Genomic DNA, 17,356 nt, shown 5'->3' on the forward strand with positions numbered 1-17,356 from the left:
TTGCCACATTTGAGAGCCAGCCAACTTATACTCCTTCCATAACGAAGAAGTTTCCCATATTTCCAAAGCCAAATGGAAAGCATGCATTCATGTACGAGTTCATGAGATTATATTTCTGAAAAGTTTTCATGGTAGATTTTTATCTTCTATAATATATTAAGGATGGCATGAGATGGATGTCCCATGCCACCCTGAGATTAAGCCATAGTTGCATGTTGCCAATAAATAGTGGAGATTATGAGAAGTTCCTCTATCAAAAAATGAATCTCGATCACCAACTGCTTATTATCTTTAGAACATCTTTTGGGATAGATAGAGATCTAAAACATTTGGCCAAATATCTCTACATGGTGAACTTAATAAGCTGGAGCCTCCAACAAAGATAAGAGGTAAATAATGAGCCCCAAACTAATTAATTGGGCTAACATAAATTTCGTAGTTTATTAAATTAGAACCTTATATGGGCTTTCCTCAGCCTTGAGGTTATAGGCCTCAGCCAAATTAATCTTGACTAAGATAAAACAAACAAACTCATCTATACAAGATTCCTTGGCCAACCAATAGACAAAATCCCCAATAAAAAATAACTTTTACTAGCACCCATGATCGTAAGCTCGTTTATCAAATCTAAACTCAACAATTAAGTATACTTGCTTCTTCGAGTATAATCGAATCTCATAGATAATTGGTGGTCATGCCATGTCTTTTAGCTCTTTTTTAGTAATACTTAATACCTCTAAATGAGTCAGTGTCAACCTGATGTGAAACATGTATGAAAACGAGAATTGCTTTGCGAAATTAATAATAATGTGAACAAAGCTTTGCCAATTATAAAACTTATGTTTCACTAAGTTAGATTCTTGAATTTTCATTAGAAGTCATGTAATAGCATACGATTACAACGAGATTGAAATGATGCTTGCAAATAATAACAAAGTAAATAAGTAAGACTAATGACAAAGTAAAACAAAAATCCACGGCTTAACAATCAGAAGTGTTCACCCTATGTTCCCTCACTCTCGCTCTTGTAAGTGGTGTTTAGCGGAGAAATGTTAGAAGTAATCCTAATGATGCTACCATAAGACAAGTGACGCGTAAGGTATTGTTCGCCAGAGAAGTAGCCGGAGGAGGGGAAGTTGATGGTCGGCCGATGATTTGCCACTGTCCAGGGCGTTGCTCATCAATTGTCTCGGCGAGGTGATAGAGTATGCGATCTACGTAGCTTTCCATTGAATCTTCAAATTCCCAGTCTGGATCAAAGAAGGGCGACTGAAGGATGCCGATTTGCCCTTGGGAGTTGTATGCAAACCCATGGTCGACTTCAGGATCGACCATTCATGGAGGTGACGTCGGTTTGTTTGACTCGATCCTTGAAGGATTTGTGTTGGAGGAGAGGTTATGAGGGTGAGAGGAAAGGGGAGGGTTTCAGCTAGGTTAGGGTGGGGTTCCAAGAGATTGGGATATGGAAGGAAGACTAAAGGTTGTAGGAGAAATCTGAAATTTTGATTTCAGATTTTCTATGGGAGGGAAGCCGTTTTGAAATTCAAAACTTTCCGAAATTTTGGGCTTTTAGAAGAGGTGGCGGCTAGGAGAGATTTAGGGAGGAAATTCAATTAGGATTTAATGAGCAAATTGGAGAGAGAGAAGGGGGATTTAACACGAGATAGAGGTGGCATGGGCAAGGGTATGTAGAGAGGGAGGGATTTTGGGGAGCAATCAAAAGCCTCCAAATCAAGATATTTAATTTAGGAAGTTGGACTAATTTAAATTTAAATTAGACTTAGATTTAGTAACTTTCCTAAATTAGATTTTATAAATAAGGAAAATATTTGAATTCAAAAGTTAATTGAATTCAAATAAAGACTCTTTCCTAATTGAGGATATTTTAGGAAAGCAATTAAGAGCTAATTGAATTTGAAAAAATCCCACTTAGGGTTGAGGGTTGCCGGCGGATGGGGAGGGGTTGATGGGATCCGGTGGTGGGAATGGATGGAAGCTGGCGATGGGGCTGGTAGGGGGGGAAGTTGCTGTCGGCTTGGGGGGAAAAAAAAAAACCAAGAACCTAAGAAAGGGGCTGTTGGGTACTTCGTTGGCCACTCCTAGGCTTCACTTCATTCTTAAAACTCACAAGAAAGTAGGAGGCAGAAATATGAAATTTTATTAATCATCATTAACCTTATACAAAGCAAAAGACCTCTATATATAGGCCTCAATAATAAATAAAAGAAGAAAGACTCAAATGCCCTCGGGGCTGCAATAAGAACTCACTACCTATAGGGGTAAACTAGGAAAACTGAAAGGCAAATTAAAGAAAAGATAAAATACATCAAAACTAAAGGCTCTGAATCGTAGCCATCGATCTACGATTCCGTCGATGGTACACATATCGAAATCTCTTGCTGATGTCCTCATCACAACCTTTGCCAATGAACAAGTCAATGTTAACTTTTGAAGCATGTCTTCGACGCACGCATTTCCAATTATCTTCTCAGGTTATCTTATTGTAGACACTAGGAAACTCATTGTTGCTCATTAGGTTTCTTGGACATCATGTTTCAAAACTCTCTGACCTTGATATATTTTGGATCCACTGTTTTGCAATGATTATAGAATCATGGATTTTGATCGGATTCACTTTCATTCCCAATTATTCCCACGTAATTAAATTCATATCTAACTACTAAATATTAGCCTAAAATAGGAGCTTTTAAAATCTACTTAATTGAAAATACTGTCTTGAGAGTAAGAGTGAGATTTAACTATGAGAGTTTGCACTCACAGGATATCTTGAATTTGGATCTAAATAAATTTTGACACATCAGAAGAAATTTAGTTAAATATACCAAATCAACCTCAAGAAAAACTATTGAGTTCTTATTATTACATTAAGGAGGTCTGAGGGAGGGAGTGGCTTTTGTTGAGTGATCTCCTACTAGTATCCGAAAATGGTTAGCATCTTTTTTACTTGCTGCAGAAACCTACCAACTATCATTCATATTCATGGGAACTCAACTATCTTTCATATTCATGGGAGCTACCGGAAGTTACATTCATCTAAAATAGTCTTATGTGGATCCATTTTCTTCCCTAGAAGTTCCCCACTATTAAAATTAACTTCATTCTTTGTCCCTGTTGTTCTTTTTATTCCATTATATTAACCCAAGCTTCTACAATATGTTAGTGTTAGTAAAACCTTTTTCCCTATATTATTGACATCTAATGTTCTGGTCACCGCTACTCAGATTTGATAATTTAACATTATGTTAATTTACTAGATCAACACATGGGGGTATTCCACAATGAATTTTTTTGCTCCCATGAGCCGATATGCTACCACAGGAGCTGGACCTTTGGTTGCATCAAAAGAGTTCAAAGAAATGGTCAAAGCTTTTCATAATGCTGGAATTGAGGTATTCTACCTATTCTCCTATCACCCAGGTCTCCTATTACCCATGATACACTGAATTCCACCCACGCATGTTTACTTGCTATCTGTACCTATTTTTTTGCAGCTCAACTAAAATTCATCATGGCTGTTTTACAGGTCATTTTAGATGTGGTTTACAACCATACTAATGAAGCAGATGATAATAACCCATATACCACTTCATTTCGTGGTATTGATAATAAGGTGCTAATTAAAATCCTTATTTTTTAAAGTGATTTTCTAAGATTATAAAATGGACTCACACCATTTGTTGAAGAAGCAGATTGCACTGGTGTGCGCAATCTTGTCAGGGCAGCAAATGCATACATGGATATAAATTGGCATTCACTTTTTTCCATTCACACCCTTTGAATTCTTTATTTCTTGTAGGTTTATTACATGACGGATCTGCAAAAGAATGCCCAACTGCTTAATTACTCTGGCTGTGGTAATTTCATCAAACCCTAAAGAATATTATTTGGCAAATGTGTTAAAATTTTTCTTGATAGACATTTCTTTTAGTTGTATTTCACATACACTTGGCAAACGTTCTTCATATTCTTTAAAAAGTTCTATCAATGAAGTTCTAGTAACATATTTCAGATGAGTTGATCTTCTTTGAAATTTTGCATTCTTTTGTTTGCTATAAATTTATGAATGGATTCAGATAGTTATATCGAGAGCATCTAAACGTTACCATGATTTTCCTTAAGGGGAATTATACTAGAGCGTCAGTAAAAATAATAACACAATTGCAAAATATTTATCACAAGCATCCTTATTTTTATTTGCAACTTGGATGCTAAAGAGCCTTTGATGATATGCTATCTGTGATTAAATTCTTGATCATTATCGTAGCTTCCTAGCTTTGTTGTAAGTTTTATGAATCCTACTCTTCTATTCATTTCTATAAGTGCTATATTTGGTGTTAATGCTAGATCAGTCTTTTTTTTTTACCATATAATTTTGGTCTAGAATTTATCCTTTATAGTCCTTTCCCATTAATTCTATTTTCATGTCTTATTGGTGCATGACCAACCTCTTAATTATTTATCATTAACTACATAGTTGTAGATCTTTATGGGCTATGAAAATTCCTATATGGCATTGTCTGTATTAAAATGGTTCTAGAATGATTTTTTCAATAGACATTGGATATCTGATAAGATGAGTTTTCATTTTGAGGACTTTATGATTTGGTTCGAGATAATAATTAATTCTCTTTCTTGATCACGAGAACTTTTGATTAAAGATAGTTTATAGACTCTATGTTACTTTACTTTATTAGCATTATTTTGTGTTGCAGGAAAAGGTTTATGTCTATTTACTTAGTGTAGATGGTGGGGAAATGATAACAATCCTTTTCAAAATCTCATGGCTCTATTGTTCAAAATTGTTATTAACCTTGGTTATCTAGTTAGCAAAGGTAGTTGACTAATTTGATTGAAGAATTCTTATCAACAATCTTAGGGTGTGTTGGCCAAAAGACCTCATGGATTTGGGGAAAAACTTATACAAATGACCCATTTTAAGTTGATCTTGGCTAACAAAAAACTTCATGCGCCTTATACCTCACAACTTGTAGGTTTTGCCATCAAAAGATCATTTGGGCTTAGGTTGTAACCTTAATATAGTGATGTCATATTAGAGGTGTAAATGAGCCAAGCTGGCTTGATCTCGCCTCAATAACAAGCTCGCGAGTCGTGCTTATTGAGCTCAAAATCGAGCTTGTATATTAAACGAGCTCGAGTCCGAGCTTAATAAGATCCGACTCGTCGACTTGCGAGCTCAGCTCGAATAGCTTGATATTTAAATAAATGAAAGTTTTATATTATTTATTAAAAGAAATTGTATACAGTTCAAAAACTACAAAACTTTAATTACACATTTAATAAAAGCCTGCATAAGACTAACATCTTGTATTTTTTTTTGGAATGTGCTTTCAAAAAGGCTTGGTTAGAAAATATTTGAAATGACATTTCTTTATTAAATTTAGATGAGAATTTGACTCTTAACAGGACACAATAGAGAAAAAGGATTTCATTTGCTGATTTGCATCATTGTTGGTGACATTGATCCCTTATCTTCAAGTTGCTTCCCCACTCATTCCATAGTCAGCTGCTTTGCTTGCTTCAACAGCTTCACTATAATTCACTTCAGATTTGATTATGTTGTTTGCAACCTTCAAGCAACCCTATCACTTAAGTTGTCAACATCACTCATAACTCTATTTCCTCAGCATACCCCGCCTATATAATCATCAAGGCTTAGTCAATAAATCATCGTACTAATTGATGCAACACCATGACTAAGGCCAATAAAAAGGCTACAAATAAAAGCCTTACATTAAAATTTAGGTTGTTAATCATGTACAACTCTCTATGCAAGCTCATGAATGACCCATAATCACTTCAAAAATTATTAAAGAATAATTAAGAGGTTTAATTAAGGTTCCTTGATGGGTAGGTGGGACATACCATTCAATGAGGTAAATTTTTTTCTAAATTGCTTGATTTCAAGATCACTCTACTTACCGTATTTGTATAATTCAAAATTTTTTGTATTTGGAAGCTTTAAAAATTCTTTTCTCTTATTCTTTTTTTTTGTATTAGGAAATTTATCTATCAATATAATAGTATTTTATTGGGTCCAATGCTTTTGAAAGTTGTTTAGAATTGAAAAAGGCTTATAAATAGGACATTTCTATGTAATTTTTGTTTCATGGAATAATTTTTTTTTGCTTGTGCAATTTCATGTAGAAAAGCTTGGTGGCTTTTATGCTTCTCCGGTGACGCTTGGTGGCTGATCTCTTAGGGCTTTGGTGAGTCATTCTTTATCTATTCTCACCCTTATTCATCTTCTTTCCACACAGTTTTTGTCTTCTCACTTAGCTTTGAGCCTAGCTTTCCTCAACCCCAAAATGCATCTATCATCTTCAAAATTCTCTCCAAATTGTTCCCCGTTATCCTTTACAACCTTTCAAGGTCTCAACTCCTCAGTAACTCCATGATACTATTGCCACAATCTTAATATAGAGAGACAATTTTCTTGTGAGTAGTTGAATTAAAAAATATCACAACTTAACCACTAATTCAAAATTCATTAAAACATGAATTTTAGGTTACTAACATCCTAAATTTTTGATCTGCAGTGCCTACATTTTTTCATAAGGGCCAAAAGTTTCAGCATCAAATCTATTCAAACCCTAAATACACATTTCACCATCACCCAAATAACCCTTTCACCACCACGACAAGAGGATACAAATCAAGTTGCTGCCTTCATTGTAAAGATCTTGTAAACCTTACATCATATTGGTATCAGAGTACAGGTGATGCAGGACATATATGAAATTATGATTTATTTAAAGACTTTGCATGCTTGATGATTAAGAGCAAGTTAATTAGAGCTTTATGGTGAACAATAAAATAAAACACAAAGAGCAGTAACACAAGCTTAGGCCAAGTTACTTGCGAAAAGTAAAAACCATATAACAATTAATTACTCTTGACATTGCATACGAGATAGGTTTCAACAAGAAATCCCAAATCTAACAATAAGAGTAGTGCTATGAAAGATCTCTCACACAATCTCTACTAAACATTAAGCTTTAACGGAGCGTTGCAAGATTTTACATGAATCAATCAAAACCACAAGTAAGGATCAACGAGGAAGGTATGAGCTAAGGAAAGATTTCAACCTTTGCTAAGTTTCAACCTCCTCGCAAGCCTGAGCAGCTGTTGGCGGCCTCTTGGATGGCTCGGACAGCAACAACCCAAGCTCGAACCTTTGGACAACAAGCAGCCAACCTGGGACAGCGATTTCGAACAGTTTCAGGCAGTAACGATGGCTTCACAAGGGTTGGACAGCAGGCAGGTGGCCTTGGACAATAGTTCTCCCAGGTTTGGAAGGGAGGACAACCTCCTCTAGCATCCAGGAATTTCTGGACAACAAGTAAGCTTGAAGTTTAAAAGGGGAATTATGGAGGGGCCGACGGCTGCAAAAGAGGGTGGTCTTTTGGGGAAGCTTAATGAGGGTTTCTAAAATTGAATTAAATAGATTAGGAGGGAAGGATGACTTAGCACTCCTTTAATTCAATTTTGAATTTTGAAATTGAGAGTTAGTACTTTCCTAATATAGATCATACCAAATAGGAAATGTTTCAAATCTGAAATTTGGATTAAAAATTGAATTGTTTCCCTCTCAATCTCCCTACTCCAAGTTTGGGAAGAAATTACATGGGGAAGGAGGCATGTGAGCCGGCGGCATCCATAGGAGGGGAGGGGATTGGGGAGAGGGTTTTAATGCTTGCCTCTTTGGGAATTCCAATTAAGGAGGGAAGAATTAATTTCAATCCAATTCAAATTTGTTTTGGATTTGATTGGAGAAGTTTCCTAAAATAGAATTCTATTTTAGGAAACAATTTGAATGTCAAATATTGATTGGTTGATTGGATTGAAAGCTTTCTCAAAATGTTTATATGGAAAAGGAAAGAAGTAATGAAGGGATTTGAATTTTTGGAGGTGTTGGGGAAGATGTTATGGCCGGTGGCTAGCCTAGGATTAGGTTTAGTGTTTGTGGTTTGAATGGTTTGGTGGTGAGAGAGGAAGGGCCGGTTTGGGTGTGGAGGGGAGATGGGTTGGTGGGGGGAATTGGCCGGTGGCAAGGTGGGTTGTGGCTAGGGAATCCGTTGGCTAGGAGGTTGGGGATGTAGGTGGCTCAATGGAAGAGGATGAAGGGAATGGAAAAGGAAAGAACGAAAGGTAAGGAAGAAGAACCACGAATCCGTCCGTCTCCAAGGTTGGTGGGTGATCTGATTTCCCTCCCTAGGGATTTCTTCAAATCTCTCTCCTATAACTCTCAAAACTCTCCAAATAACACATGTGCGGGAATTTTTTTATAATTCATTCATTCATTAAGCCAAAATACAAGAGAACTAGCCTATAAATAGGCTTCAAGAAAAGAAAAGAAAGAATGACTAAAATGCCCTTCGGGCTACAACACCACATGACCACCCCTAGGGGTAAAATGGAAAAAACATAAATATAAAATAAACTAGTACATAAAACACATCAAAAAATAAACTCCAGATCGTAGCCGCTGATCTCTGATGTCCTCATCATTAGGGTTCCAGAGAAGCCAAGATCAAGGAGCTTGAAGGCACATGTTGCTTACGATAGAGATCAACAATTTTTACAACAGTATATGAATTTTCCTGACCGGAAGAATTTGATAGAGTTGCCTTTTAACTAAGATTTGTTTCTTATTTAAGAAAGGTTATTATTGCTATCTCAATGCTTTAAAAAATTGTATATGGATGTTTATCTAAAAAGAAAAAAAAACTTAAAAAGTTGGATATTATTCGACGACTCTAGAGAAAATTATTTTTCTCCAAGTTATTACCACTATAAAAAGGTCTAACCTACCCATTTTAGAATAAACCTAATTGAACACATAATTACAATGTTTGGTAATTACCATCCTTAAGAAGGGCTTCTTACAAGAAAGTTTTTGTCTTTCTGTCGTTCCTGCCCTTCTTACACAAAATAAATGTTCTTAAAGAATATGCATAGTTACTTGAGCTATATATAATATCACAATTAATTATAGGTTTCCCATCCCTAGATTAGATGACAAGTGCAATCTTATTTATAGTTCAATCATTTCCTTTAAAATAGATCTTTTAAGTGTATCATCAAGTTAATATTAGGCTTGTTGATGAATGGAAGGTTGGTTTTAAGATACCAAGTGGTGTATATAAGTGATTAATTATGCCATTTGGGTTTTCCAATGCTCCTAATGCCTTCATGCATGATTATAATACTTAATTCACTTATAAGTAAATTTTTAGTGATATAATTTGATAAAATTTTAATCTATAGCATGAAAGAAAAATTACAGTTAGGGTATCATCGACTTGTTTTTGAAACTTTAAATGCCAAAAAACTTTACATCAATATGAATAAATATTTCTTCTTAAAAAAGTTAGTTTCTTAGGTTTCATCATTTTTACTAATAGGCTCCCTCTAATTATGCTAAAGTCAAACCAATTAAGTAGCGGTCAACACCAAAAACATTCATCAATGTTAGAAGTTTTTATGGACTGGCCACATTTTATAGGAGGCTTTTTAAAGATTTTAGCACCATCATGATCTTAATCATACACATCTTTAAGGATAAGTTTGTAAAAAGAACTGATGCAGACAATGCCTTTGACCGGATTAAAATTCTTATGATCTCTTAGCCTATTTTTTTGTTGCCTCACTTTGCTAAGCTCTTTGAAGTCTCTTGTGATGCCTTTAGAATCGACATAAATGGCATGCTTAGTCAAGAAAATCAGCTGGTTGCTTTAGTGAAAATTAAATGAGGCAAAGTAACACTATACTTATGAGAGAGAATTTTATGCCATTATTTAATACGTTAAACGCTAGAGACACTACATATTACAATGAATTTGTCCTACATTTTGATCAACATGTCCTTAATTTTATCAACACCTAACAAAAAATTAACTACAAGCATGCTAAATGGGTTTAAGTTATCTAATTGTACTCTTTCATTTTGAAACACAAACCTATTATAAAGAATAAAGCTATTGATGTCTTATCAGAAGTCACTTTAGTCATCTCTTCTTTAGAATTACTAATATCTAATTTTTCAAAAATAAAATATGACTATATTGCAACCATGATTTTCATCTTTTATCATGATCACTTGGATAAATCTCTTATTTTGATTGGCCTTTTTTTATTCTTTATACATATCTTTTTTGAAAAAAAATAAAATTATATCCCTAGATCATCTATTTGAGATTTCTTGATAATTGAACTTCATTCTATGGTATAGCAGGACACTTTGGCTGATAAAATCATTAGCTACTAGATTCAAAATTTTTTTGGCCTCCTTAAAAAGAGATGTTAAAGTATTATTGCTTATTGTCTCACTCATAAACTTGTCAAAATAGCTATGTAAAAACCTGGATAATACATTGCTCTACTAGTCCCCTATTTAGTTGAGAGGATCTTTACATGGATTTCAGTATAGGATTGTCAAAAACTTCTCATAAACATGATACATTTTTTGTGTTTGTTGATAAATGCTCTTAAATGATATATTTTTATCATGTTCAAAAAACTAATGATGCCTCCCACAAAACCAGACTTTTCTTCAAAGAAATTATTAGCCTATATGGATTATCATCAACAATAGTTTCAGACAAAGGTGTTAGATTTATTTTATAATTTTGAAAAAATATTATAAAAATTATTTGGAATGCAATTAAAATTTTTATTTTCATTTCACCTCCAAATAAATTGTCAGGTAGAAGTTATTAGTAGATTTTTAAGCAACTTGCTATGATGCTTAGTAGGTAATAATATTGACACTTGGGCACTTGGGGTTTGCATCTACTTACTTTTGAGTTTGCATATAATAACACTATTTTTAGAACGGCTCATAAAACACCTTTTGAAGTTAATTATGGCTATAACTGGATGAAATTAATTGATCTGATTGGTATTTATTTTTAAATATTGCATGCCCTTTTTACAAAATTTTATAATTTACATGAACAAATAAAGTTGCAAATCCATTTAAGTAATTTATTTTATGCAAATGCAATAAATTTTAAACATGAATATAATGAAGAAGATAATGCCTTAATTTAAATTTATCTAGAGCATTGTCCCCTTAAATATAGGAAGCTTCTTGTTAGGGCTTGTGGCCCATTCAAACTCAATCAAAATCCTTAAATAATTTAGATCAAATATTTATCTTCTTTAATTATTTTTTGATATGTATATAAGTCTCATTTTTACTATTGAGAATATACTGCTTTATTAGTAAATGTAGCTTCAATAATAGAAAGATATTCATATTGCTGGTGACATAAGTCTAATTTTTTTATGTTCTTGTACCAAACAATTCCTTGATATTTATGGCTTCATTTTAGAAGAATTCTCCCCATTAACAGATGCATCACCTATATTCTCGGTCTGATGGAAAAATCAACATATTTTTGAGGACACTTGGATGGCCAAAAAAGATGTAGAGAAGCTTACCCTAGGTATTATTGATGAGCATACGAACTATAATTCTATTGGGAAGATATCTTTGAGATTCGATGGAGCCGATGCAACACTAAGGCAAAGTATAAAGACGAGGCTATAAGCTAAGGTTCTGTGTGAAAATTTGGGCCATTCATTATGTGTAACTCTTCATGCACGCCTATGGATGACTCGTTGTCATTTTAATATCATGGGAGATTAATTAAGAAGTTTAAATTAAGGTCCCATGATTGGTAGTTAGGTGGGTCATATCAATCAATAAGTAAAAAAATCTTCATAATTTGCTTACTTTTAAGGCCACTATGCTTGTCTTATTTGGCCAATCCAAATTTTCATGTATTTATATGCTTTAACTTTATTTTATTTTCTTATATCAAGACAAGTCATCAATCAAGCTAATAATATTTTATTAGCTCCTAAGGCTTTTTAAAATTGTCTAGGCTTGAAAAAGATCTTTAAATAAGACTTTGCTCTATAATTTTTTATTCATAGAATAAAATTGTTTTTTGCTTGTGAATTTTTTGTGAAAAATCTAGTAGCTGCTCTGCTCTTGGTGAAGCTTGATAGCTGATCCCTAAGGTTTTTGGTGAGTCCTTAGTCATCTTTTCTCACCCTTATTTATCCTCTCTCCCAACACAATTTTTGTCTCTACCACTTAGGCCCAAGTATAGCTTCCCTCACCTCCCAAATATATTCTTCCTCTTCAAATTTTCTCCCAAATATTCCCCTACATCCTTCATAACCTTCAAAAGGCCTAACCTTCCAACAATCCTACGATATCTTAGCAAAGAGACAATTTTTTGTAGTGAAAAACCGCATTAAAAATATCATAACTTTTTAACATCACAAACCTTTGAGTTGGAATTCTTACCCATTTTTCTCCATGGAAAACTTTACTTTTGATAGTGTAGAGGTTTCAACACTTCCAAACCTTGAATATTTGTTTTATTACCATCCAAATAACCCTTTTACCATCACATCACATCATTGAAGTTGGGGATATCATTGAAGTTGCTGCATTCACCTCACATCACTAATGGGTGATTTGTGAAGCCAATAATCACTCAAAATATTATTTACAATATTTGAACCCCCCCCCCCCCCCAAAGCCTTGGGCCAATTTCCCCAAAGGACTTGGGCTAATTTGGGCAAGTCTTCTTCATATAAAGCTATGACAAGAACACCAATGTGGCTCTTGATTTTAATTTACCAACCATCCATCATACCATTAGTGAAGAATCTTGTCTAGATTATACTTCCTAGAGGATGTTCATGTTGATGTCCAAACATGATTGTGTTTGATAGAGATCTTGTATGATAAAATCACTAGTAGCTTCCTAGAGAATCTCATCTTCACATCCTTCCACAGTTTGTATGGTCATCAATATCTTAGTTTACTGAATCTGTCACTACTCGGGCTGAACTTTATTCTTGCCCTTCCCTCTAAGAACAACCAGAATAACAATTTAGTGAGCATTGACGCCATTGACGCCTGTAAAGATATGCAGCTTTAATGTAGTAATCAAGTATAGGAAAGCAGTCATTAACATATGCACCCATTGGTGAAGGTAAAAACCACATGTAATCATTTGTTACTTCAAGGTAGGGATCTGAAAGCAACTTAAGAGTGTTAAACTTGCATTAAATTTGACTTCAAAAAGTTAATTTTGAAGTCGAATGAACTCTAAATTTTGCGAAAACATTTCCATTAAGACCGTCTAGTCCAATGATCCCAACAATTACAAAAAATCCTAAATTAGACTATTGAGTTGCCTATATAAGGCAAACCAATGATGAATGGTTGGCCCAATCAGGACGATTACCTCGAAACTATTTTACTGGTGACAACACATGATCGAGAGTGCGATGTTGATTCCTTTGCTGTTGTCATTATCGATTACCTGGGGGTATGGCATATTGCCCTCTTGCAGTGTCCATAGGAGCAGTGTGGCGACGCTATTTGATTTATTGCATTCATTTTAGTCTAGTTCATTCTAGAAGTTTACACTTCTAGGATTCATGCAATTCCTTTATAGATCTCTATTTTTGAGCGACAAAAGATTACACAAAGAGATTTAATATTGTGGCGCAAAAATGATAACCTGTTGTCATCAGTTTTGGTGACCCTAAGTTTGATCCTTGAAATTTTTCTAAATTGTTGCCATCAATTTGACCATCTAATTTTTTATCAATCAACTTCATTGGATTTGTGATGTAATATTTACAAATGGTATGTTTTATTTATCAATTAGAGATATTATTGGCCATAATATTTACTTGTTATTAGTTGGTCACTCGAGCCATGGGCAAGTTGTTCGAGCCAACCTGAGGGTGGATCACTCGGTCAATTGAGATCTATGCTATTTGTTGTTGATGTAGACAAAGGGGGGGTCAACATTAGTCCAAAATAAATCAAATTTTGGCTTCCCATGAGTCTAGTAGTTTATCATATTTAAGCTGAACTTTTAGTTCATTTATGAGCTGGACTTTAGTTCATTTATTGAACTAAGGGTTAGCTCATTATGAGCTAACATTTTAGTTCATTTATTATCTTACTTTTTATTAAATGTTATTTAATTTTTAATGTTTCTTTTTATGGTGTCTCTTGGGTTTCCAAAAAGGGCTTTTGGAATCCCAAGATAGTTGTTTAGTCTTCCCATGTGTGGCTCCTTGAATTCCACCATGGTTTTATTGCTCTCACCCCATGGGATTCCGGCCGGCCGCTGGTTTTCCTGTGCCTGGGCTCTTTCCCGAGGCCATGGCCCATTGGTTCCGTGCGGCTTCCTCGTCTCCCGTGGTTGCCTCTTCGGTTCCTTGACTTGGGTGTGTTTTTTCATGCAAAGCATTAGTGTTTTAATTAATTGTGTTGTTTAAAATTCCTATGGGAATTTAATGTTAGTGTCTTTTGGTCTTCGATCACCTGCGGGTTGCTTGGAAATCCTGCGGGCTCTTTCCACCCTTCTTTCTCATCCCCTCCGGAAATCCTGCGGGCTCTTTCCACCCTTTCTTCTCGGGCTTCTAACCTCTTTCGTCTCTCCGCAAGTGCCACTCCACCTGTATCTTTCTTCTCCAAGTGCAGCAACTTTAGGGTGTCGTCATTTTGTCTCGAGTCGAGTTTGTGTTTTTAATTTCTTTTTTTATTTCTTTTTATTTGAAATGTAAGAGTTTGTTCGTCCCACTTCTCTCGTTCTTAGTCAATTTCGTCCGAAGAAGTCCGTCGTGTCTTTTGTGATCAAGAGATATAGGCTCCCTATATTTTTTGCTCGCATGAGTTGTTGATATGACTAAAACATTTTTAGAATAATCTGGATAAAGTTTGAAATACCCTTAAAAAAATCTATAAATAAATCACAATTATACTTATTTATGGACATTCTAAACTTCAAGATTGTAGGAGAATCTTGGAGATTTAACTGCCTTATGAAGTACGTATCATATGCCTTATTTTGTTCTTTATTTCTACCACTATAATAATGGTCGTACTAATTACCCTCAGTTTCATCTATAATTGTCTTATGTTGCCTTTTTCATTGCCTTTTGGTTTTGTAGTCTCCAAGTCCATATAGAGAGTTATTTGTTTTGCTCTCAATCACCTCCATGACCTTCTTGCATTGCCTTGGCTGTTTTCTTTTGGTCATGCTATCTACACATCTAGGAGGATCATCCCGACTTCCCTTTGTTTCCTCCACAACCCTCTTACATCACTTTTATGTATTGCCATCCTTTACTCATGTATGAGGATTATCTTTGTTGCCTTAGCCACGTCCCATCCTTCCTAAGCTGCTTTGCTTGCCTTCTTCACCTTTAGGAGTGGGATCATCCTATCCATCAGTGGACTCCTGGGCCTTCTAGCTTTGCCACATATGATGCCCTAAGGTAGTGCCGATCTTCATGTGCTGCCTTGTCTATCTTCTGAAGGTCATGCTACCTTCATCTAAGGATGAGGATCATCCCAACTATTCTTAGTGATTTCTTTGACCTTGCAGTGCATCCTCGCATATTGCCCTATACCACGTTGCTTTCCTAAGAGGAGGATCAACCTGACTATCTTTTGTGGCATCTTATTAGATCATTTAAGGTCGCCTTGCCTTTCTCCGTGATCATTTTTCGTTTCCTCCTCCATTACCTTATCACCTCTAGGTGGAAAATCGTAGTAACCTCCATGGCCTTTTGATGTCATTTCATTCGTTTCCAAGGATACCAGTAATAGCCCACTTTCACTTGCTTTGTATTTACTTCTTCCTTATAACACCTTCTCCGAGTCTAGAAAAGGGTGGTTTTCAATAGGTCTTCTATTAGTAGTTAAAGCTATTTCGATTCAGCTAGACCTCGTAGTTTTTCATTTCATAAATTTCTACATATAAATCCAATGTTCTTTGCTCGCTCGCTTCACAGATTATGTGGGTTATCTGTTGTAGCTAAGCTAATCAAATTTTATCTCTATCAACCTGATTTGTTGCCAGTAAACAATAAGCCGAGTAATTGTCTTTCATCAATCATTACCACAAGTAAGCTTATTTCTCTACGCCTTATTTCATTTGTTTCAATCCTTTTTTGTTCTCCTTCCTCGCATTGCTACAATATAAGAATGATTGGCAAAGAAGAATTCATGTCTCAAGCCACAAAAGTTGGATAGTTCTGCTTAGCTGGTGTGTGTTCTTTGCTTTTTCTGCATTGGACTGGTGTTCTTAACCTATTGCTTGGTTTCTTTTGTTGCGGTCCAGGAAACACACTGAACTGTAACCATCCCGTGGTCATGGAGCTCATACTGGACAGCTTGAGGCATTGGTAATATCTGACGCTATGATTTCTGTTGTTTTCTCCTTTACGTCATCCAACAATCTATATACCTGCATTGGGTTTAGAAAGATTTCTTTCTAAAAATTTGATGCATAGCTGTTTTATAAACGTTACTAGGACAGCTAATTTTCTAAAATTTTGCACATATTTCGTTTTATGTTCATTTTTCTCAGCAGTGATATATGCAGGGATGGAAGTTTAACTGATTATGTGTACTAGTCATGCATGTGCCAAGAAACCTCACCGTCCCACCCTTTTCTATTTGTACTTAAAACTTCCATCTGATGCAACTCCTATTAAGTTATGAACTCGTGTAATGCTATTTTCGATCATTTGCATGGGTTTAGGCCATTTCAAACAGTTTCAACGAAAGTTTCATTGTTGATTATTATCAAAGCTGGTATATGCTACTGAGATTTTTATTGCACATAGTACTGGAGATTTTATTACTTGGTTGCTTTAGCACAGCATATTTCTTTGAACACTTGCTTGAGCCAAGAATGATAAATTTGAATCATTCTATTAAGGACATTCAAGCTCCGTTCCATGTTGTGCTCTGGGATGGATTGATTCTATGGAAGAGATGCATTTCTTTGAGGTAGAGAAGGAAGCTAGATGGCATTGGGTTTGGCTTCGGTTGGCCACTCCTAATTCTAACACCAGTAGCTAACGCTAAAATGTAGAAGAAATTTCATGCAATAATGAATTGCTTGAAGGCTCCACTCCACATCATGTGCTTTCTTTCATTTCTACACCATCTCTGATTTAACAGACCTATTCTTCACTGGCTTTGAAAAAGTCATATTGGTCTCTGCTAAAACACCATATAGAAGTATAGTTCCAAGAGTTCCTTTATTATTTTATTTGGTATGCTCTATTTTTATTGGTCCTATAGTTCGAGAATATTGCTTTGTGAATATTGGAGATTGGGGAGTGAAAGGGGAACATTGGAAATTCTACAATGGGTTTTTCATATTGTAATAATGAATCGATTGAAGCCTTTATACTTGCAGTTTAATATCTGATTATTTCAGTTTCAAAGTTTCCTCTTTTTTTTTTTGGT

At 35.1% G+C, this 17,356-nt stretch overlaps 1 protein-coding gene across 2 annotated transcripts in view; it reads left to right on the top strand.

Annotated features, from left to right (window-relative positions):
* Nucleotides 1-3,248: 3,248 nt before the first annotated feature.
* LOC110116694 (isoamylase 3, chloroplastic) overlaps nt 3,249-17,356 on the top strand; it is a 49,387-nt gene continuing 35,279 nt past the window's right edge. For both annotated transcript variants that reach the window (XM_028698581.1, XM_028698582.1), the window contains exons 1-4: nt 3,249-3,410; nt 3,545-3,631; nt 3,818-3,875; nt 16,218-16,281. In XM_028698581.1, the coding sequence (XP_028554414.1) occupies nt 3,300-3,410; nt 3,545-3,631; nt 3,818-3,875; nt 16,218-16,281 (320 nt within the window). In that variant the 5' untranslated portion in view covers nt 3,249-3,299. The remainder of the gene's footprint in view (nt 3,411-3,544; nt 3,632-3,817; nt 3,876-16,217; nt 16,282-17,356) is intronic.

This window comes from Dendrobium catenatum, unplaced genomic scaffold, assembly GCF_001605985.2.
Source record: "Dendrobium catenatum unplaced genomic scaffold, ASM160598v2 fragScaff_scaffold_1116, whole genome shotgun sequence".
Taxonomy (NCBI): domain Eukaryota; kingdom Viridiplantae; phylum Streptophyta; class Magnoliopsida; order Asparagales; family Orchidaceae; genus Dendrobium; species Dendrobium catenatum.